Source organism: Bactrocera neohumeralis, chromosome 5 (assembly GCF_024586455.1).
Source record: "Bactrocera neohumeralis isolate Rockhampton chromosome 5, APGP_CSIRO_Bneo_wtdbg2-racon-allhic-juicebox.fasta_v2, whole genome shotgun sequence".
NCBI lineage: Eukaryota > Metazoa > Arthropoda > Insecta > Diptera > Tephritidae > Bactrocera > Bactrocera neohumeralis.
In genome coordinates, this window is record NC_065922.1 from 28866269 (window position 1) to 28888781 (window position 22513).

General features: G+C 36.0%; 6 protein-coding genes and 1 long non-coding RNA gene across 11 annotated transcripts; 2 read left to right on the forward strand and 5 right to left on the reverse strand.

The window, feature by feature from the left end:
- Positions 1–79: 79 nt before the first annotated feature.
- Positions 80–18428, forward strand: LOC126758365 (uncharacterized). The gene is made up of 12 exons (XM_050472622.1): positions 80–600; positions 662–1088; positions 1146–1703; positions 2364–2895; positions 2958–3175; positions 3416–3956; positions 4038–4221; positions 16011–16499; positions 16558–16900; positions 16969–17169; positions 17231–17762; positions 18065–18428. The coding sequence occupies exons 1-12, from the start codon at positions 169–171 to the stop codon at positions 18252–18254; spliced, it is 4647 nt and encodes a 1548-aa protein (XP_050328579.1). The 5' UTR covers positions 80–168; the 3' UTR covers positions 18255–18428.
- On the reverse strand, positions 4774–7394 carry LOC126759748 (zinc finger protein 470-like). The gene is made up of 5 exons (XM_050474845.1): positions 7041–7394; positions 6647–6974; positions 5763–6587; positions 5174–5702; positions 4774–5106 (listed from the first exon to the last, which is right to left on the reverse strand). The coding sequence occupies exons 1-5, from the start codon at positions 7329–7331 to the stop codon at positions 4938–4940; spliced, it is 2142 nt and encodes a 713-aa protein (XP_050330802.1). The 5' UTR covers positions 7332–7394; the 3' UTR covers positions 4774–4937.
- On the forward strand, positions 7514–8226 carry LOC126759792 (uncharacterized). Of its 2 annotated transcripts, none has more exons than XR_007667073.1 (2): positions 7514–7919; positions 8074–8226. It is a non-coding gene; the product is annotated as an uncharacterized LOC126759792 (long non-coding RNA). The 2 variants fall into 2 exon arrangements; XR_007667074.1 differs by having other exon boundaries at positions 7890–7970.
- On the reverse strand, positions 7934–10833 carry LOC126759741 (zinc finger protein 26-like). The gene is given in 6 exon segments (XM_050474835.1): positions 7934–8185; positions 8258–8696; positions 8699–8791; positions 8861–9625; positions 9683–10382; positions 10437–10833. Coding segments are annotated over 6 exon segments (2457 nt in total). The 5' UTR covers positions 10737–10833; the 3' UTR covers positions 7934–8025.
- LOC126759778 (uncharacterized) lies at positions 12479–13635 on the reverse strand. The gene is made up of 2 exons (XM_050474888.1): positions 13204–13635; positions 12479–13137 (listed from the first exon to the last, which is right to left on the reverse strand). Exons 1-2 carry the CDS (start codon positions 13483–13485, stop codon positions 12658–12660), a joined length of 762 nt encoding a protein of 253 aa, XP_050330845.1. The 5' UTR covers positions 13486–13635; the 3' UTR covers positions 12479–12657.
- On the reverse strand, positions 14412–15651 carry LOC126759769 (zinc finger C4H2 domain-containing protein). Its single transcript, XM_050474873.1, has one exon. It carries the CDS (start codon positions 15392–15394, stop codon positions 14480–14482), a length of 915 nt encoding a protein of 304 aa, XP_050330830.1. The 5' UTR covers positions 15395–15651; the 3' UTR covers positions 14412–14479.
- LOC126759784 (transcription factor MafK) lies at positions 18344–19266 on the reverse strand. Of its 4 annotated transcripts, none has more exons than XM_050474897.1 (3): positions 19133–19266; positions 18959–18985; positions 18344–18842 (listed from the first exon to the last, which is right to left on the reverse strand). In XM_050474897.1, the coding sequence occupies exons 2-3, from the start codon at positions 18959–18961 to the stop codon at positions 18477–18479; spliced, it is 369 nt and encodes a 122-aa protein (XP_050330854.1). In that variant the 5' UTR covers positions 18962–18985; positions 19133–19266; the 3' UTR covers positions 18344–18476. The 4 variants fall into 4 exon arrangements, with proteins under 4 accessions (XP_050330854.1, XP_050330853.1, XP_050330852.1 ...); XM_050474896.1 differs by having other exon boundaries at positions 18941–18985; XM_050474895.1 differs by having other exon boundaries at positions 18959–19062.
- Between the last annotated feature and the right edge of the window lie 3247 nt (positions 19267–22513).

Here is a 22513-nt window from a genome sequence, read left to right on the forward strand (position 1 = left end):
GCACAAAATGCAACCCTGTCATCTTACACATTTGTTGAACACATTTAATTGGTTGAACATACGTGTTATTGAGGTAAATAATAAAGCGGCAAGATTTAATCCTTAATTTTATATAAATTCATTTTTTTAACAAGTCTTGCACGATTTTAACGAGAAGAGTCAAATGAAATGGTTAACCAATGTCGCGCCTGCCTCAGTTCGAAAGACACCTCCTTTATTCGTATGGAGACGCACATAGGCGATGGTGTCGATTTCTTTACTTGCTTCAGCTTATGCACACAATTGGAAGCGGAACTAGATGACGGTCTGCCAGGAGTTTTGTGCACACATTGTTCTCAAGATCTCGAAATATCTTTTAATTTCTTGCAAAATGCCAGACAGGCTGATGGAATACTGCGTGAAAGCTTTTCACACAAGTACTTGTCCGCCGAAATAGAATCATTGGATAGCGAAATGGGTGATACTATAATGGAGCCATTAGATGTGGTAGAAGGCAGTGAAATGGAAGATTGTGTGGTTGAGGAAATCATAGAACACGTACATGTTCCAGAAGATGTTGCCGAAGATCGGGAAGATAGTAGTGTTGTAGAAATGATGGAGGTAACTTAATATACAACATCTTTACAAGTCCAAAATATAATTTCATATTATTACTATATAGATAGAAAAAAATGATCTGAACATTTGTGAAAGCTCTTTAGATGAGATAGAACTTATCGATAATAGTTATGTGGACCAAACTGTAGAGACGGCGGAGGTTGTGGTGGACGAGGTCCATGAATCACAACCAAAAACAACAGAGTATTATGCAGAAGATGAAGGTGACGAAGAGTACTTAAAAGAGTACAAAGAAGATGTGCAGCAATCGGACGCAGAAAATACTGGATCAAAAGGAGGAAAATGGAAATGCATAGAATGCAAACTTGTTTTGTGTGGCGACGTTTCTTATGAAGGCCATATGAATATGCACCGTTCATTGCGACCATACAAATGTACCATATGCATGTGCGCATTTCGTTGCAAAAATAAACTTGATCACCATATACAACTGCGACATACACAAGAAGTGGAGCATCAAACCACCAACCGTATGTATTTTAAAAGAGTATATTTCTATAATTTTTTGTAATTTTTTTTACTTCCAGTAAACAATTGTAAAAAGTGTACCAAAATCTTCGAAGCACCCGAAGAATTACAAGAACACCAGGAATTAATACATCCCGATAGTTATCCTGTACAATGTAGACGCTGTCTGTTGTTACCACCATTCGCGCGGACAAAATTAGCGGAACATTTTCGTAACGAACATCCAGCAGAACATCGGAAATACTTTCCCACAGTGGGTAGGCCACCAAATGAACCAGCCAAACCAACACCATGGCAATGTGAAGTGTGTAAATGTTATCTGCGTTCAGAAAGTGCATTGCGTGATCACAGGCATACGCACCAGAATGAACGACCGCATGAGTGCCAATTTTGTGCGAAACGCTTTGTTACTACCAGTAATTTACGTCAACATATGCGCGGCGTACACACCGAGGAATATGAGAAGCTAGTTAATGAAGGCGGTGATACGATAGTGCAATGTGAAATGTGTAAAAAGCAATTACTTAGACGAAATCTCGAAAAACATATGGCATTACATGTGAAAAAAGAGCGCGAGGCTAAAGAGACTCAAACGAAATTTCTCTGTGCCTACTGCTGTAAGTATTTAAATATGTTTATTATTAGTTGTAAGTAATTACTGAAATACTAAAACTTATTAGGGGATCTTAGTATTTTTTGTTTCATGTGTGTATGACTGTTTGACTATATAGCGTGAGTTTGTAGCCGGTCCGCGAAAAATGTATTAAATTATCAAATAGCTGTATCGTTTCCATAAAATTCATCAGCCTTACATAGATAAAATTGGTGTAGAGCACTGAAATTAGTCTAAAATCATTAAAACACTTTTTTTGATGTGCTTGTAATCTGTATAATTAGTTGTGTTTATTGTGGTAATCCTGCAGGACAATCAATATATAGTTTTAAAAATTACCCTGTCTGCAGAAAATTTGATTTGTAAATCGTGTCTCTAAAAAATATCAATTAACCGTTAGTTGGTCTATAAATGTCGCCACAACGATTTTACAAATTTACAACAACAAATGCATATATTTCAAACGCCTACTCAATAATACTTGTGTTTCTTTATAATAAATGGTATTAAAATTGATTTCTTGGAGAATTTTATCTAGCGTTAAGATTTTTCTCAAAGCCGAACCTTTTTTTACTGCTAAATTGTTTTAAAAATTAAGCTGTGATTTTTAGTACAATTTCAAAAAGTAAACAACAATATATGAACATGCTAAATATTTTCTCAGCACGCGAGTGTAAAAGTCAAAAATCCCTCAACCAACACGAGAAAATGCATCAGGGCGCATCACCGGACGTTATATATATTTGCTCGGACTGTGATCGTTCCTATGCTACACAGCATTTGTTGCAGCAACATCGCAAACAAGCACACAAAGAACGAGACCACTTTTGTCCAATATGCGGCAATGCTTTTAAACTCAAGAATCAATTGGTTAATCACATGAAATTGCATTTGGAAAAAAATATCAAATGTCCACATTGCGAGAAATGCTATGCGCGTAAATTCGATCTGGATGTGCATTTGCGTAGTCATACCGGAGAGCTGCCGTTCGCCTGTCATCTGTGTGAGAAACGTTTTGCTATAAAAGTGCGTTTAACATACCATCTACAGAAGCACTATGGTATAAAGCATCGTTGCAAGGATTGCGGTGCGGAATTCAATTCGAAACAGAAATTAAAAGCACATAGTTTCAAGCACACAGGCATGCCCTATCGTTGCGAAAGATGTGATGGGCATGGCTTTGCCAATCGGGATGTGTAAGTTTTGACAGAAAAATTACAATTGCAATAATTTATTAATTAAAGTTTGTTTATTGCAGCTTTAAACGCCATTTGCAGCGCGTGCACTGCACGAGTATGAGCGACGAAGAGTTAGTTGCCATGTTCCAGCAAAACACTGGCAAGGCCACCCGCATTAAACAGGTTGAATATTTTGACGAACATTCGCAAGGGGCGGCTTTAAAAACAGCTACGGAAGCGGACAACACTTTGATTAATGCAGATGAAATTGCAATGGAATCGGAAGTGGTGCACAGCTGAAAGGAGTGCCAGTAGAGATTTTGTACTTTAAGTTGTATATACAGTTATATGTACATCTAGCATTTTAGACGAAATTAGATAAAATAAAGAGTAAGCTAAATTTACGAGCATACATGCACACTAGAAAATGTGTATCACTTTCATTTTAAATTTGAACCGAGTAACTTGTTTTACCTTACAATTGACTAAAACTTCAAGACAAAATAATAATAACAAATCTCCAATTCCTGCTTTGTAGCACGTGAATTCTCGAATGCGAAATCGCTCAGTCTGCACGAACAAAACGTGCATCTTGTCAAATTGGAGGAGCCGAAATATGAATGTGGCATTTGTAAGCGCAAATGTTATCAACAGCGTGATCTCAATTGCCATATGCAGCGTGTGCATCTAGCGGAGCGCAAACACTATTGCAATGTGTGCGGCAATGCGTTCAAGAGCGCTTGGCAGCTGACCGCGCACCGGCTATTGCATGCCGAAGATAAGTCTTTTGAGTGCATACACTGTCAACGGCAATACACACGACAAGCGGATTTAATTGTGCATATGCGCACACACACCGGCGAACTGCCATACGCTTGCCACCTGTGTGGTAGACGTTTCGCGATCAAAGTAAGACTCACTTATCACTTGCAACGGCATGAAGGCGTCAAACATTCGTGCACCTATTGTGGAACTGTCTATTACAATCGTAATCAACTAAAGGAGCATCTCTTCAAGCACACTGGCATGCCTTATCGCTGTGAATTGTGTCCAGATGTTGGCTTTACGCGCCGTTTGCGGTAAGCACAAGTGTAATTGAGTGTTTAAAACATTTATGTGTGTAATTATGTCTTTTATTTTATTAATAAATTTACCTTTAGTTTTTCCAATCACATGCAGCGTGTCCATAATAAAATTCTAACAGCTGACGAATTGACTGCTGTTTTTGCGAAATACACGGGAAAGGCGATACATTTCAACACCAGCAACAAAATTCAGGAGAATATGGACTCACAGGAGTTACCTGATTTCATTGTAGATGAAGAGAAAGAAGATGAAGATATGGTAAATGAGTGCTTAAATAATTAAATTTATAGTACAAAAAATGTATGTATGTATGTATGTAGTTAAAACTTTAAATTAAAAATAAAAATATTTATTGAACCTACATATGTATGTAAGCATTAAATAAACAATAAGAAATAATTTATGCAAATGCTATTACTTAATTGCAAATAACATTTTTTTTTTGGAATATTCCCGATTATTTAAAATTTCTTTACTGGTGAGTAATAAGCTTTTCATATAAATATCACCATACAAGTTTAACAAAAGGAAGAATTGAGTATGAAAGTAGATTGTAGGGGCAAGGGAAGAGGTGGTTGATGTTGCATACAAAGCTACTCTTGAAAAGTATGGAGGATTTGAATTGTAAACTACAACATTAGATACTGACCGATTTTAACATTTTTCTGGTTGAAATAAATTTCAATTAAATAAAAAATATTCCATTTCGGTTGATTGGTTGTCGAAAAATGTTAAAATCTAACCAAACAAAAATGCATCAAAAGCGCTAATCAGACATAATTTGGGTTAAAACCACCAGCACAAAGATGATATCATCGCGTTATAGTACTCGTGTACATATTTTATTATGTATTTAGTAATTTTGTATTGTTAATAAACTTTTGATATTTATTCAAGGGATTAAATGCGAGCGCAGCCTCGTGGAAGGATAGTTTAAAAATATAAATCATATTTTTTGTTCGTTGTACGATGTTTTAGTTTGACTGCTCTTGCTCTTGCTCTTGCTCCATACTTTGCGCCTCCGACTGCAATTCCTCCAGAGTCTTCACATGTGGATTACGACCAGTATTCGCTTTGAACATTGCACAATATTCCTCATCAGTCATAGTCATGTCGTGCATACGCAATAAATGCTTTCGAAAACTAAAAAATTGTACAAAAAAACGCATATTAACAATGGCCAACATATCGGCAACTAAAAAGTGCTTACACATCACGTTGCGCACAGCCGTATTCACACACAGAACATCGATATGGCATGCCAGTGTGTTTATATGAATGGATTTTTAACTGTTTAACATGATTGAATTCCTTGCCGCACTCCTGACACTTCCGCTTGATGCCAGCATGACGCTGCAGGTGATAATTAAGGCGCACTTTGATTTTAAATCTACGATCACACAAATGACATTCATATGGCTCTTCGCCTGTGTGTATGCGCATGTGTACTTTCAGATCGGATGAGCGTATAAATTTTTTCTCGCACACGGTGCATGCGAAATTTCGCTCCAAGTGCAAACGTTTATGGCTGTGAAGCAAAACGTAACTCTTGAAAGGATCACCGCAAATATCACAGATAAATTTACGCTCGGACGTGTGCACGTTCTCCATGTGGTTTTTTAAATATTTCGGATCAACTTTTTTCTGGCATATTGGACATTCTTTGGGTTCGGGTTTTTCACACATATGAACCTTCTTTTCGTGCAATTTAACAGAAGCTTCAGAGTTAAATTCACGCGCTATAGCAAAAAGAAAGAGTTATTGCATAAGTTATTGAAATTATTCTTTTTAATACTTACGGCAGAATGCACACAGAAATTTTCTTTTTCGATTCAAGGCATACTTGTGTCGTCTTTCGTGATGCTTAATTTCACTTCTTGGTATATCCTTATGACAAAATGTGCAATTAACAAATTCACTGTTTGCTTTGTCATTCTCCATTTCCACCACCGTAGTATTGATTTCATTATCAGCAACAGGTGTTTGTATTAAATCTCGATGTTTGCGTCTTTTGTGATGATAAAGCGAATTTTGGCTAGCAAAGCGCATAGTGCAAAACGCACATTCAAATAGCTTATCCTCATCGTTTTTTACATTTTGCCGTGTATACTGGTTATGTTTCACTTTCAAATGTCCTTGAAGAGACCGTTTCAATCTGAACTGTCTGGAGCATAAGGAACACTTGTACGGCTTATTTGCTTCGACGTCCTCAACACCAACCGCAACTTTTAAGCTACTTATTGAATGATTATGTATGCGTTTAACATGTGCCCGAAACGTACCATGTTTTCGAAAACTCTTTAGACATAATGGACATTCAAATTTGTGTTCCTTTACATGATAGGCTAACTCAAGTATGGATGAAAAATGCAGTTGGCAGTCATCACATTCAAAACTATTATTCTCATCATTATTATTGCAACGCCTTTTCGTACGCGGAAAATATTTGGAATATGAAATCTTATGCGTCATCTGAATATGTTTAGGTAGATCTTCACGTTGTAAGGATTCATTACACCATGTACATTGAAATGGTGATTCCGTGCCATGCACAAGAGATTCATGAAGTTGTAATTCCGTGGGAAGCTCATAAACTTTTGGACATTTCATGCAGATGATGTGAGCTAAAAATATAAATTTACTTAAATAAGCAACGAAAACATTTGAAGGTGAAAAGTCCTACATTTGTGTACATCAAATATATGATCTTTCAGTTCCTTTTGCGTTAAATATGAGCAATCGCATATTTCACAAGAATGTGACACACCCGGCTTGATAACGTCACCGCTGTCATCATCACTGTTACCCTGCAGCGAAGATTCGGAATCACTTTTCACAACATGATCCTCCATTATTTTTTCAAAATCTTCAGGAATATCTAACTCTAACTCTACTTTTATTTCTGGCACAGGTATAGCCACTTCAGCATCGTTAGCAGGGTTTGAAGTTTCAGTTACGACAATTAGTTGTTCTGGCGTAGATAATGGATCATTTGTACATTCAACTGCATACTAATGAAAACAGATATTATTCTTTACACTTATCATCATCAAAATCTATCAAAAGTCTTCCTGTACCTGTGTAGTTTGGGTAGTAGTATAAATGTCTACGCCATCTTTTTGGATTGTCAAAATCTTTTTGAGTTCTCCATCGGACTTACGTGCCTTTTTTATAAAATTATAGGCATCATGTAATTCTTCTGTGCAAGTTGTACATAATATTTGTGGAAGTTCATCATTCGCTGTTGCTTGCAGTTGAGTGCATTCATTAAAGTAGTCGTATAGTGTTTTACCATCCTCCGGAGTTCCGACACAATTCATATCCACAACTGTATGACAATCCACTTGCATACAAGCACGGCAGTGCATTTTTTAAGCTTTGTTTTCGTTATAATTATACTTTGTTTGCGATACAAAATATGGTTATTTTACAATTTATTTATGCTAATTAGTGATGATAGAACAATCAATAGAATTTTATCGATGTTCTTGCTTTGTTCGATTGCCTTGCACTAATATCGATAGAAACACCATCAAAACGACAAAATATTAACAGCCCCGCAAAAAACGTTTAAAAAATAAAATACAATAAAACGAAATAAATTTATAAAAAAAAACAAATTTATAGAAATGAAAATAATGGCAAATATTTAATAGATAATTTAAATTGTTAGTGGTGTTCAATAAGTTTCGATATATCAGAAAAGTATCATCAATGGCTATAAGTAATTAGAATATATCGAGGACACAGCAAAACTAAACATCAACTGTGCATCTACTATAGTAATAGCCGTATTTTTATCCGGCCAATGACTGTCAAACCGGCAGAACTCCTTCAATTACTTCAAGAATGTTTTCGGCCGCTACAAGAACAAGATAAAGCATATCGTTCCCACGACAGTCGGATCTACGAAACTAGAACTGACTTCAGGATTATTTTCTGCAGCTAAAATAACAGTAAGACATGAGAGTTGAGGCAATGTTACAATTTATTACGAAATGCGTTTGGTAACTTAAAACTAATAAACACATAAATTAAAAAAAGAAATAATAAATCTGTACATTAATTTGAATTATCTGACGTTTGTAAATTTTCAGTCAACTTTTTCAGGTATTCAACATTTTTTACGCGAGGCGATTTACCGGTATTCGTTTTAAACATTAAATATAATTCTTCGTCAGTAATTTGTATGTCATGTTTTCGGAGCATATGTGTCGTTATACTGCAATAAAAATGAACATATACATTTTTTCATTTTCGTTATTTCAAACATTTTAAATTCAACAAAACTTACTATTCACGTTTGGCAGTTTGATAATGGCAAGCAGTGCATCTATATGGCATTTTTCCATTATGTTCGAACGAGTGTCTTCGCAGTGTTGTGCCATCTTTGAATTCCTTGCCACAAACTTTGCATATTTTCTTTATATTAGCATGGTGTTCTAAATGATAGGTAAGGTGTACACGGATACGGAATTGACGATCACACAAATGACAAGCATATGGCAATTCGCCCGTGTGACTGCGCATATGTACTTTGAGGGCAGATGTTTCCGTAAATTTCCTATCACATACACTGCATGGCAAATGACGGTCTGGCATATGCAACAGCTTGTGCCGTTTAAGTTGACTAGGACTCTTATAGGCACCACCACAAATATCGCAAATGTTATTACGTTCCCCTATGTGTACAATTTTAATATGATTTCTTATATAATCCGACTTCAATTTTTCTGACATATTGGACACTCCTTAATATCTGTTTTTGAATTGAGATGCTGACTTCTTTCGTGCGACGCCAGCGACACGTTTGAACATAACACACGTGCTGGAATATTATATATATTTTTTTTTATATACGCATTTATTTAGTAACAAAACAAAAATCAATACTTACGACAATATGAACAGAGAAATCTCTTTTTTTCCTTTATTTGTGGTACATTTTTCTTTTTTCTTTGTTCCTTTTTAACCGATTTATTTAGAGCTTGAACGGCATCTTCGTCTTCATTTTCAAAAGCTTCGCCCTCTGCAATAGTGGCATCTGTGGTGGTATCCCTGTCTTCGTCTTCCGCAATCGAAGCTTCCTTTGCTTCATATTCTGTCGTTTTTTGTTTAGCTTTTGATCTTGTTCCTTTATTATGCTTTTCTTTTAGATGCTTATTGTAGGAGGCTAAATTTGTATAGCTTTTGTTACAAGCTTTGCATCGAATCGGCTTATCTTTGCTATCTCCCGCTAATGGTATAGCCGGGAATTGGCTTGCTGAACTGTTATGCAAACGTTTAACATGTAAGTAATATGTACGCATTCTGTGAAAATTTTTCAAACAGAATGGACATTTAAAGAGGTGGGATCTAATATGTTCTGTCAAATCAATAACCGTTGTGAAAATTTTTTGGCAATATTTACATGTGTATTTTATGGCCGAACGAACCTCCGTATCATTTGCATGTCGTTTTTGTACGTGTGGGAAATACCAATAGTAGCGAGAATTATGAGTTGTTTGAAAGTGTTTGACAAGCTCATTACGAGGCAATAGGGGCTTTTCACTGCAGAAATTACATTGTACTGGTGAATCGGTTCCGTGTACAAGTTGGTTGTGAATTCTCAACTCAATAGGCATATCAAATACCTTTGGACAACTTAAACAAATTACTTCAGCTAAAATATATGTATAAATATTTTTAGTTGGTAAAAATATTGTACCAATGGACTTACATTTATGCTGTTGGGATATATGTTTTTCAAGTTCATTTTTGTTTGTATATGTACTACTACATATCTCACAATCGTAATCCACTTTTTTTACGGGCTCCGTTTCACTCTCATATTCGTCCTGCCGAAATGAATTACGTGTTTCAATTTCATTCTCCATGATTACTTGCGACTGTTCATCATTATCATGCAATGCCGTATTGTCCACCGGTGTGCTTTCCCTTACGATTTCTATATGTGTTTCCTCGTAAGATTGATTTGAGGATTCCTCTAAGCAAGACTTTTCCGTTGGGAATTCTTCAAAATGTTCCTCGGAAGATGGACTCGGAACTACTTCTAAGCACGACTTTTCCGTGGAAAATTCCATCAAGTCTTCTTCCAAAGGTCGATTCGCAGCTACTTCTAAGTTTGACTTTTCCGTTGGAAATTCGATCAAACCTTCCTCCAAGGATCGATTTGGTGATTTCTTTAAGCAAAACTGTTCTGTTGGAAATTCCACCAAAGATTCCTCCAATCGATTTGGAGCTTCTTCTAAGCACGACTTTTCCATTGGAAATTCCATTAAACGTTCCTCCAAAGACTGATCCGGATCTTCCTCTAAACAAAACTCTTCCGTTGTCAATTCCTCCGAAGGTTTCTTAAGAGCCTTTAATGCTTCATGAAAACTCATATCTAATGGATCATCTGTACTTTCTTCGGTATCCTAAGATACAAATTTGAATATTTCTCTCCATTTCTAGATTTAACATTTATTTACCTCAAGCGCACACAATTCCTCTGGTGAACTATCAACCGAATCAGTTTCCAATTTTTGAGATATTAAAAGTTTCTTAAATTCCTCATTTGACTGTCGTGCATTTCTTCTAAAGTTATACGCTATTTGAAGTTTTTGTGCACATAGTTTACATAGCGTTTTGGGCAGATGGTCCTTTGCTGATGCATCTAGTTGTGTACATTCATTGAAGCATTCGTAAAGGTTCTTGCCGTCATCCGTTCCAAGTATATTCATCTCGAACAATATTTGGCATTTACTTTGCATACACACGCGACATTGCATTTTTGTACTTAATTTAAGATGTAGGATTATTAAAAGGAATTAAATTTAAGCAAAATGTAAATAAATGTTTGTTTATACTACCACCTGACATACAATTGCTTGGATTATCTCATTAGTAATGAAATTGTTGTAATAAATTTATCGATAACAAATCGATATAAAGAACACTTGTATTGCAATGTTTTAACTAAAATAAATTAAAATGACTTAAATGTATGTACATAATGGTATTACATTTTTTTCGAATACGTACGATAAATATGGTATGATGAGAAGACCTGAAGTCAGTTTACATAAATCGGAAAGCTTTGTTATGTATTTCGAAAGTTCAAATGATCAACGGTTACTTTACATATATCCTGAAAAGTTTACCACAAAATTTTTAACACCCAGGTGGAAATGTCGGAGATCTGAGTCGTATCTGAGTACATTTGACCATGTCTGTCTATCTGTATATAAGCAAATTCAATGAGCTATCCCTCTGAAATTTTGTCGGAACCGACGATATCGTACCAACTAAACTACTACTAAATTAAAAACTTTATGTGTGTTGGGACAATATTTTTATTATTGTTTTTGTAATTGATAAGGGCTTAGTAAAATAAATCAAATCCATTTCTATCCACCATTTCCATCACTCAAGTCAAGGACATAGTACGATAGCTCATCGTTCACATCAATGTCGTCAACTACCTTCACATAGGGAGATCTGCCAGTATTCGCTTGGAATATTGCAAATAACTCATCAACAGTCATGTTTTTATCATGCTTATTCGACATATGCTTGACGAAACTATGAAAAGTAAAGAAAGTAACAATGACATATTCCGTAAAAATTATTTGCAAATTTACGTACTAATCACGTTTCACAGAGCCGTACCCACAAACAGAACATGTATATGGCATAACGTTGGTATCTAGATAGAAATTAACGATTTGGCATGCTTGAACTCCTTTCCACAAACTTTGCATTTGTGTTTAATACGAGCATGTTGTTGCAAGTGATATGTGAGATGAACTTTTATGCGAAAGCGCCGATCACATAAATGACAGACAAATGGCTTTTCACCTGTGTGAAGCCGCATGTGAACTTTGAGTTCAGATTTTTCAGTAAACCTTTTATCACATACTGTACATGGATGATTGCGTTCGTTTCTTGGTGTGTAGAGGCCTGTGTCGCATAACGTTATCATTAGTTTTATACATGTTGCCGCAAATATCGCACTTGAATTTTCGCTCGCCAATGTGCACATTTTCGATATGTTTTCTTAAATATGCCCTATCAAATTTCTTTTGGCAAAATGAACATTCCTTAAGATCAGGTTCAATGTGTAAATGCTGTTTCCTTTCATGAATCTGCACGGCACGTTTAGTTGACAAGACACGGCTGTAAAAAATGTATACTGTACATTGAGAATTCCGTTTTGAAAAAATATAGTACATTTTAATGATGATTTTCACTTACGACAATGTGAGCAAAGGAACTTTTTCTTCGCTTTTAGATTATGTTTATCTACGGCTGTTTGCAGATTTTCCTTAGAAGATTCCTCTGCATTAGGTTCACATTCGGTATATATGTTTCCATATAAACTATTTTCAGGCGTTGCATTGGCTCTAGTTTTATAATCGGTTTCTAGGTTGGATTCAACGTCTTCTTGCACGTAAGTATCAGTTCCATGAGAAATATTAAGTTTGTTTGTCTCACTATTGTCACATGGTATTTCTTCATTGCTTTTTTCAGAGTCATATTTTCGGTGAGTGTGTTTGCCGTATGCAGCTATAGTTGCAGAGCTTACATTGCAAATTTCGCAGTTTATACTTCCATCTTCTATTATTTCAACTCATTCCATAAAAGCCTGCAAAGCGGGGACTTCAGTTTCTGCGCAGTTATGTATCCGTTTAATATGTCTGTAGTACCTGCTCACATCAGTCCAAATCTTCGAGCAGAAGTGACATTTAAATAAATGTTTTTTACGTGATGCTGAAGTTCCAAATCGGACGAATATATTTGTTTACAATATAGACACTGTAATCTAGTAGTATCGATTTCTATTTCTAGATGATCCGTTTCTCCTACGTTTAAACTTGAACTATCTTCTTTCGTTTCAGTACCAGTCTCATATGTCTCTATATCCGGACATGTATTTTCATCATAACAATGTTCTTCGTACCAATCTTCTTTCTTATCCGCTTGAGACGGATTATTGTTGCTGCAGGAGCTGACTTGTGACTGTTCGATAATGACGGTTTCGTTTATTAACGCAGAATCGCACGAATAATCATTGATCGGTTGATTCCAGCCTTCCTCTTTCATAGGAGATTCGCTATCAGTTTGCTTTACAGCTTTCCGAGATTCACACAATTCTATCTCCAAAGGATCGTTTGAGTAATCTTCCGTATCCTATTAAAAAATCTTTATCGAATTATGTTATTGCATAAAATAATACATATATTTGTGTATAATTACCACAATTAAGTTGGCTGGAGATTGTGTATTAATTTTTTGTAATGTTAGAAACTTTTCAAACATATCATTAGACTCCAGAGCACATTTTCTAAAGCTATATGCTATGCGTAGCTTTTTAGTACAAGTTTTGCATAGTTTTTTAGGAAAACTATCGCTGGCAGTTGCACGTAGCTGCGTACAATCATTGTAGTAGTCGAAAAGCGTTTGTCCTCCATCTGCTCCAGCAACACTCATGTCAACTAAGTTGTTACAATTCGCTTTCATACACGCTCGACATTTCATTGTTATGCAGTTTTAGATAGGACTTTAATAATTTATAATACTTAATTATCACTTTTATTTACTTATTTACCGCACTATATTTTCCAAAATAATTCAGTTATAAAGTAGCAGATGATTTGTGAAGAAGAAATTAAACTTTGCATATTTAACGTCTATCAACAGCTGATCACTGATAAGAGAACTCTCTCTCTAATCATGTAGAGATGTGTTGATTCTCGATTAATATACAGTTATCAATAACATCCCAGGAAATCACGGCTATCGAAATTTCTATAGAACGCCTTGCGTAAGAAAAGGATCAATGATCAGCATTCCTTATTGTTTTCAGTTACGCTAACAGTAACTAATGACAAACATTTTTTAACGACATATTTATTTGTAAAATAAATTTAGTGTATTTGATCTTCAGTCAAAAAAAGTTAATAATTTGACACAATAGCTTATTATTAATATTTAAAGTAGTTAAAATTTGATTACGAAATATTTTGTTGTACTCATCTAATAATACATAATCAATTAGCGAAGTATAGAAATTAAATATAAAGAAATATATTAAAAAACCAAAATGCGTTAAATACATAATAATTATATTGTAAGGGGGACAATGGCAATGGAATTGAACTCGCTTGAAATTAAGAAGGTGAGTGTACTATCAATACATACTATACAATTATAAATGATAAATAACGTGATTTATATGAAAAATGAATATAAGTTTACGATAAACATAATTAATATTATCCGTTCAGGTCTAGTTAATTAATACATTTATAAGTTGTTGTAAATTTATCTGATAATTGGTGTGTAAAATTAAAATACACAATTTAAGTACTATTTCTTAAGCATTAACGCTTCATAATAAATACTTGTAATACATATGCTGCTTTTATTGTAGTCATTGTTGGCACTAGCTAATTTTTGCTCTGATCTACTTTTATTGTATTGGAGAAGCTCAATTTTTTACTTATTGCAAAAATTTTCCATAGTGAAACATTTAGTTGTTTTTCTTTTTCGGTTTCTTCGGATTACGCGAGCGAGACTTTGCTTTGCATAATGGGCAAATGGGAGCGTTACGATGTATTTGTTGGTGGCAAGATAGACATGACTTCATAGGTGGGGGTTGTTGACGTAGGTTCACATTAAAATCTGAACGAAATGAAGGATGATGCCCAATACCAATAGCCGGTGACTGCTGTAAGCGAGATGATGGTGGAGGAGGTGGCGGTGGAGCAGAAAAATCGCTTTTACCCAAACGTACTGCTGCAGCAGCAGCGACAGCATTGCCCGTGCCGGGTGGGGCGGGTGGCATAAAAGCATGACCACCAGTGGGTCCAGTACCACCGCCCGTTGGTGGTAATGCAGTGACGGTAGCTTCCGGAAGAAGTGGGTGTCGGGGATGGGGTCGTGCCAACGATGTAGGCTGTGCAGCAGCAACAGCAGCCGCAGCGGCGGCGCTCACCTTTAAAAAGTTTGTTTGAAAACGATCTTTTGATATTGGACTACCTTCTTCTTCATGTAAATCACGTAGAGGGCTTAAGCCTAAATAGTCGCGACGCATATGATCAATTTGATATTTGAGTGCCAGATAATCTTCATATACCCGATTTGCCATGTCAACGGAACGTGTTTGATTTTCCTTTGTTTGTTTTATAATATTTTCCATATCGTTTATATCGGCATGTATTTGCCTTAACTCTTCGACATGTGACATTTTTTCTTCCAACAAATGTTCCATTTCTTTACGGTATTCATCCAGACATTTTTCTTCATCATCACTTATTTTCACTTCTTTGATAATTTTCAATTTCAATTTTTCTAAAGCAATTGTTTTATCACGTATATCCTTGATGGCTTCAAGCTTGGCATAATAGTGGCGCTCATTGGAGCTGGAGATATCGCTGGTGGCCATTTTTTCTTATTAACCCCCTTCTGTTAGTGTTTGCGTTGGTCGATGGGTAGGGGATTTCTTCACAGGAGTTCCGTCACGTCACAAAAGATGTTGTAGGCTTTGTAAAACACTCACACAAATTAGATACAATAATTGTATTGCATATTATCAGTATAATGATATTAAATGAGTGATATTATATAAAATTCACTTATTAAAAGTAATTTCCAAAATGTTAAACTTCTCAATGTTGTGTACAAAACTAAGTTCTTCTTCTTCTTTAGATAAAACTAATTCACAATAGTACACCAAAAGATTCGTGTTTTGATTACCATGGCTATCATTATCATTATCGGTAAATTTGTACGCTGAATATCTATTATTATTAAAATTTAATTAAAAATCGAGATAAAAAATGCAAGCTTTCATTTATTTGGAGAAGACTCAAGTAAAGGCTGTCTCCAATTCATACAGTACTCATGGGCCGGATTTCGGTACATATAATAGATTTCAAAATATGTAAAATAAAATTTTGTGGTAACATTGGTTTATTGTTGTCATGGCAATGGTGTCTGGGAAGATTAAAAAGGACTGAAAGATTTTATTAGATGTGTTTCTTTTGAAAAGGAATTGAAAGGTTTTATTAGATGTATTCGTCTCAAAAAAAGGAATCTGCTTGCTAACAAACATGAATTCGCCCAGTCGCGCTGAAATCCACTTTGAAGACATGCGATGCTGTCGTTCCTGCCTGTCCGTGGCTTCAGAAGATGAGCTTGAGGATTATATTGATCTGCTGGAGACTTTTACTTTTGATTGTGCAACTACTACTTTACTAGAGGCTTTCAATAAATGCACTTCATTAAATGTGCTGATAACAGATTTTATTATTGAAGGATATCCGCCATGTCATTACATATGTGGACGTTGTCGTTTAGAACTCTCGCAAGCTAATGAGTTTATAACTCGAGCACAACTAAATAATCAGTTATTAAGAGAACAATATAACCGTGCCAAATCAGTACATTCACCAATAAGTGATATTGAAATACATGAAATCGAAATTAAAAATGAGTCCCTTGCTCAAAAATCAGAGCATGATGAAGAAGAAGAGGAAATGAAAACTGAGGTAAAAAAGGAATACTATAAAATTAATAAAACTTTACTAAAATATGAATAATTTTTAGAGTTTTTCAGTTGTCGAGTTTGACAACCAGAATTCTCCCGAGCCGGCTGCTAGTGAGATCCTTGAGCCGCCGGATGACGACATTCATGAAGATAACGAAATCATGCCACCAACACTAATAAGTGTTGAGCGCGTAATTTGCAACGATGATAAAAATACTGTAAATAATGCGCAGACATCGATAGGTAGTAACGAATCTGTACAAAGTGCTAACATCTCTCGAAATGAAGACGACACAAATATTGAAGAAACAGATAAGACATATTTTGAATTCAAATGTGAGTTTTGTACTTGCATATTCGAGTTTCAAAGAGATTTACTGCAACATTATGAAATTGACCACGGTACGTAAAATATCTTTTTGAATGGCTTTAAGTTTTAATGTTATGCAATGTTTCCTTATGTTTTAAAGCGGACAAAACACTTAATTTTCCCTGCGACATTTGCCAAAATCGATTTGTAACGAAAAATGCTCTGCGTTTGCATCGACGTCAGGTGCATCAGAAAGATGAATATCTGGATTGTGAGCATTGTGGACGTACCGTATTGAAAACATTCTATAACGTACACTTGAGACGCCACAAACAACTTAAATTCTTATGTAGCAAATGCCGTAAGTTGCCAATAATATTTTGCACGCTTCTAAAATAATTACAAATTTTATTTCTTCTCAGCAAAAAGATGTGTTTCGCGTTATACACTCAAAAAACATATGGAATTGCACTCCGAGGAGCGTGATCGCAATATTGAATGCGATTGTGGCAAACGTTTCTATTCACTTGAACATCTGCAATTACATCAAACCATTCACATTTCACCCGAAGATAGAGCAGTATTCGAATGTACTGTTTGCTCAAAAACATTCTTACGCAAAGCGAATCTTGGTTTACATATGCAAATGCATCGCGGCGAGACTATGGATTGTCCATATTGCGATAAGAAATTTGTAAGGCGTAAAGATCTGGAAATACATATACGTTTCCATACTGGCGATTTTCCATACTCTTGTTCGATGTGTGACCGAAAGTTCGCAATTAAAGGACATCTTAATTACCATGAGAAACGTCATCTGGGTGTGCGTTACAAATGTGACGAATGCGAGAAAACATTTATAAATATGGCCGGTTTGCGACAACATCAGTATGAGCATACGGGTATGCCATTAATGTGTAGTGTTTGTCAGCGTGGCTTTCCAACTAAATTCAAGTAAGTAAAAACACTGTTTTTATACCCTGAACAGGGTATACTAAGTTTATCCACGAAACCTCCGATATCGGATCACTACACTAAAATATAGTTTTTGTATGTAATCTTGTATTTGTGAACGGTATTATAGCTTCGATGCAACAAAAGTTAACGTTTTTTCTTGTGTTTTGTATCTATATACATACACATTCGTATGTATAGCATTTTCTTAACACATTAGAAGCATCACATTGTTTGATTTTCTGCATAGTCATCTTGAATTAGTTGCGTGTTTAAGTATACTTCTCTTTTGCTTTTTTCAGGATTCGCCGCCATTTGCGCAACGTACATAAACACCTCTTTAAGAAAACTGACTACTCAGATGCATTAGCAGAAGAGTATATAATCGCAACGACAAATTCAAATCAAGCAATAAATAAAGAAGCAGAGTTAGTAGATGTACTGGAAGACTCAATCGAGATGCTTGAAGAGCATGCTGAAGACATTCCATAAAATATGCTGTCCGTTTAAGATGACAATTTTCGATTAAATATTATGGAATATTACTAGTCACAAATAGAATATTTGAAAATGTAGCCAAATTTTAGTAAATAATATTTATTAAATACCTAAATACAGTATTTAACAGTAATAAAAAAACATCATAATTGATGCCATATACATTAAGCTACTTATGAAATATAATTAAGAATATTTTCGGGTGTATTGCACTGCTCAACAGCCCTCCAACTCGGGTGGTATTGGAATGTCATTATGTGCTGCAAATTGCAGCAAGGCCTTGTATTTGTTCTTCCAGTTGGTTATGTCCTTGCGACATTGTTCATTATCTTCGTGCATGGTTTCCAGTTCAACCCATTCATGCGATTTTTCTGTCTCCAAGACATCCTTCTGTTCAATACGCTTGATACGGCAACTAGCCGCATAGCCACGATTTTTTAGCGTACGGCGCCGTTGTTTCATACGCACAACTTCCTCACGATTGAGCCCGCGTGACTTCAACGTGCGATTAAGGTCCCGCACGGATATGGAGACCAGTTCATCGTCGCTTATGTCGGGTATAGGACAGGGCGAAAGTGGTGCCTTTGTATAATAAACAAAATAAAAGATGTTAGTAACTCCCTCTCATTCCTTGTTTTCACATAATTTGTGAGATTTTCTTGATAATTCATTGCATTTACGTAAATTTGATGTGTTACCATTGATGACTTTCGTTCACGTCGGTGCTGTCCATCCATTTTGTTTGCGCAGTAGACAAATTAGTTGACGTAGAAAAATAGCAAGTTGTTTTGATTAGATTCGCCTTGAATTTAACAAATTACAGCACTTACACCACAGATAAAACTTGCACACTTCGAAATAAATATAAATACCTGAATAATAACTGCAAATGCAATTACAATTTAGAAACTTCTCCAACAATACAAATACGAAATTTACTATTAAAGCAGGTGAAAAATATATATGAGACCTTTTCACTTTTCTTTAACAACAATGGCTGCAGGGTTACTTCGATAGGCGTATAATGTGGTGAAGTTATGAAAAACTCACCTTTTAATATTGCCATATCATAAGTTTTGACAATTATAAATGATACAGTGGTGGATAATAATTTATTACAAAAATAAAAAAAATTGGTGTACCTTTATAAGTAATGCTGAAAACATAACTGGAGAACAGTTGTTATGGAGCCTTGTCATGGACGACCTACTAGTATTGCTAACAGACAATGGATAAATTCTGGGGCTGCAAGTCAAGGATTGTTAGGTAGTTGTACACCATGTTCGTGCGACCGATAATCACGTATGTATGTGGCGGTGGCCTGGGTCTTAAAAGCTTCACATACTTCGATAGGGGAAGCTGCAACGACTTGCATGAATCTGCATGTCGGGTGCAATGCGTACTTGTCCGACGGCAGCACTTGCGAGTCATGCTGAGCTTACGCCTGTTCAACTTGCGATCGGTCAGGAATTCAAGCACACACTTCTACAAATGTCAGCAGAAGGGTGTGACAGATGTAAAGTAATCTCGTCCCAGTGGGTAAAATAGTTGAGTGGTACTACACCATTAGCTCTTCTCCCAAGGGCAGCATTACTAAAAGTGTTAACTTCACCAAGAAGTTGAATTTTATCCTTGGCAGCAAGGCCGAGTGGAAGGATTCCACTCTCGAGCTACTGCTTATTGATAGTACGATCAAGTGGTACGCTGATGGCTCGAAAACGCCAGAGGGAATCGGTGCAAGGATTCCAGGACCCCGCACCAGTCTCATCCTATGAGATCAAATCGCTACTGGTGCAGGAGTGTAGAGAACGGCTGAATAGCTTATCAGAACGTAACCATGTGCACCTCATCTGTGTGCCCGGTCACAAAAGTATAGCAGGGAACGAACTGGCTTATGAGGTCGCCCGCTCCACAGCATTCACTAACTCTTCACTGGTGTGGGTCCCCATACCATAAAGAAGTTGCTCCGCAAGGAAGAAGAAGTAGGCAGAGAGAGACATTGGCAACAACTACAGGGCATGCGGCATGTCAAGTTTCTTAAGGGGGGGTAGGACCTCAGCAGTTTGAAGTTTTCAATCAACCACCCTTGGGATAACCTCAGACTACTGGTCGCATTTTACACTGGCCACTGCAAGCTGAAAACGCATGTGACGTTAGTACCCAGCAGAATATTGGACTATTAGGAGAGGGCACAATAGACCTAAGGGTACGGTACATTCCTCGTTTATCAATCAATCAGCAGTTAGCATTCAACGGAAAACGTTTTGCTGGATCTTTCAAGTACATTGTTTCGTTTAAACTACAGTCAAGTCAAATTAAAAATATTTGATAAGGAAAATACATCGTTTATGAAGGTCTATGATATATTAATCCAATCTGAACATTTTTTTTGCAGTTTGTAGAGATTTGGAATGGGTTGGTGTGATCGAACGGCAGCTCTGCTATAGTAATCCTATTCGAAAATTTTGTTCGGAGATTGTAAGATTACCTTGGACAATAATCTATGGCAAATTTAATGAAGATCTTTGGCAGAAAAAAATCTTTCTATACAAAGACTTGAGTTTAGTCGGTTGGTTTGTATGGCAACTACATCCTATTTATGTATATTGGTCCGATAACAGCGGTTCCGACAAATGTGCAGCTTCTTGAGGAGAAAAGGACTGTGTGATATTTCCGATCGATATCTCAAAAACTGAGTTTGCACATATACAGACAGACATGGGGCTTGCTAAAGAGATCTCATATCAAAAATGACAGACATGTGGACCTTGCTAAAGATTTTACCGATTTGACATACTATAATATTTTTAACATGTTTTAACCCCGAAACAAAAGTGATCGAAATCGGTCCATATCTTCGCACCCATTGATCAAATACCAGGATAACCGATCTTCAGGTTATATTCATATATATTATATATATATCGATCAGTGAGCGGTATTTGACTCGAACGAAGACCGATTTCATACCTGAATACATAAAGCTTCAAGGAATGACTTGATAAAACTTTTGACAGTACCTCATCTTCATCTCTTATTTGATACAATTTATTTAAAAATTTTCTTAAAGTTAGCTTTCTATACACTATAAGGAATAGAAAGCATATTTAGGTATATATACTATACTTAAAAATTATATATCACAGTTAAGTTTCTAACGGTAAATATTAAAAAAAACGAGTCTTAGCCAAATGCCATGCGGAAGAAGGCGCCCATAGGCATATCGAACTCTGGTGCAAAATCCAAAATCGAAGCACCGCCACAGTTTAGTTGATAAGGATTACTGGCAGGTCGTATCTCCGATTGATGCGTCGGATAATCACATTGTAAACTGTACAGTATGAAAATTATGCCGGCAATTGCCGCGGGGAAGTATCCGCCGAACGTGTTAGACATGATGCGTTGTTGTTGGGTAAATAAACGTTTCAAATAAGCGCTGTTTGTTGTTTTGCCGGTTCCGCGTACGCTGGAAGTACTAGTACGCTCCGAAATGAGAAACATCAATTGTTGTCGTTCGTATTTATAGTTATGGCGGAGAACGCGCGAAAGTAATACTTGCGTGCTGATGAAGCTTTCGTATTTTCAAAATGTAATGTAAAGTCGATATGTATGTTACTGTGAATTTAAGCTCACTGCCATATATGTATGCATAGGTTCATAGATATGTATATACGTTTGGTACATATGTACATATGTATATATTCATGCTCATGAAGCTTATGCATACGCGTATTTCGTATTTATGCAGAGGTAAGAATTTCGTCAGTTGGCGTATGGGAAATACGCACAAGATTTGGAAGCTTCTTTTATTTTATGCTTTTTAGGAACACTATAGATCCATTAATGGGTTTGAAATTAACTAAGAATTCTTAATTAGAAAGCGTAGATTAAAAGTGGGAGACGAAAAGAGGTTGAAGGAATTCGACCATGAAGCAGCGAAAGTTTGGTCCTAACCAAACAAAACTGCAAGGTATTCTGAGTTAATAGAGAAAGTACGAGTGTCACAAGTAATTCGGATTCTTTTCTCGAAAAATCTATTGAAATTTATGTTTAATGAATATCCACATATTATATATAAAATATTTTTCAAAAAATTTCATGTTTTCAAATATTTGTATATACCATCTGATCAAATTTGACCCGGACTGGTCCATTTAAACGGCGCACGCGCACGGAATCAATAAAAGTTGGCTTAAAATTTTGTGTTTCCAATGGTATCATGGCCACGGAAGCAATAAAAATGTTGCGGAAGG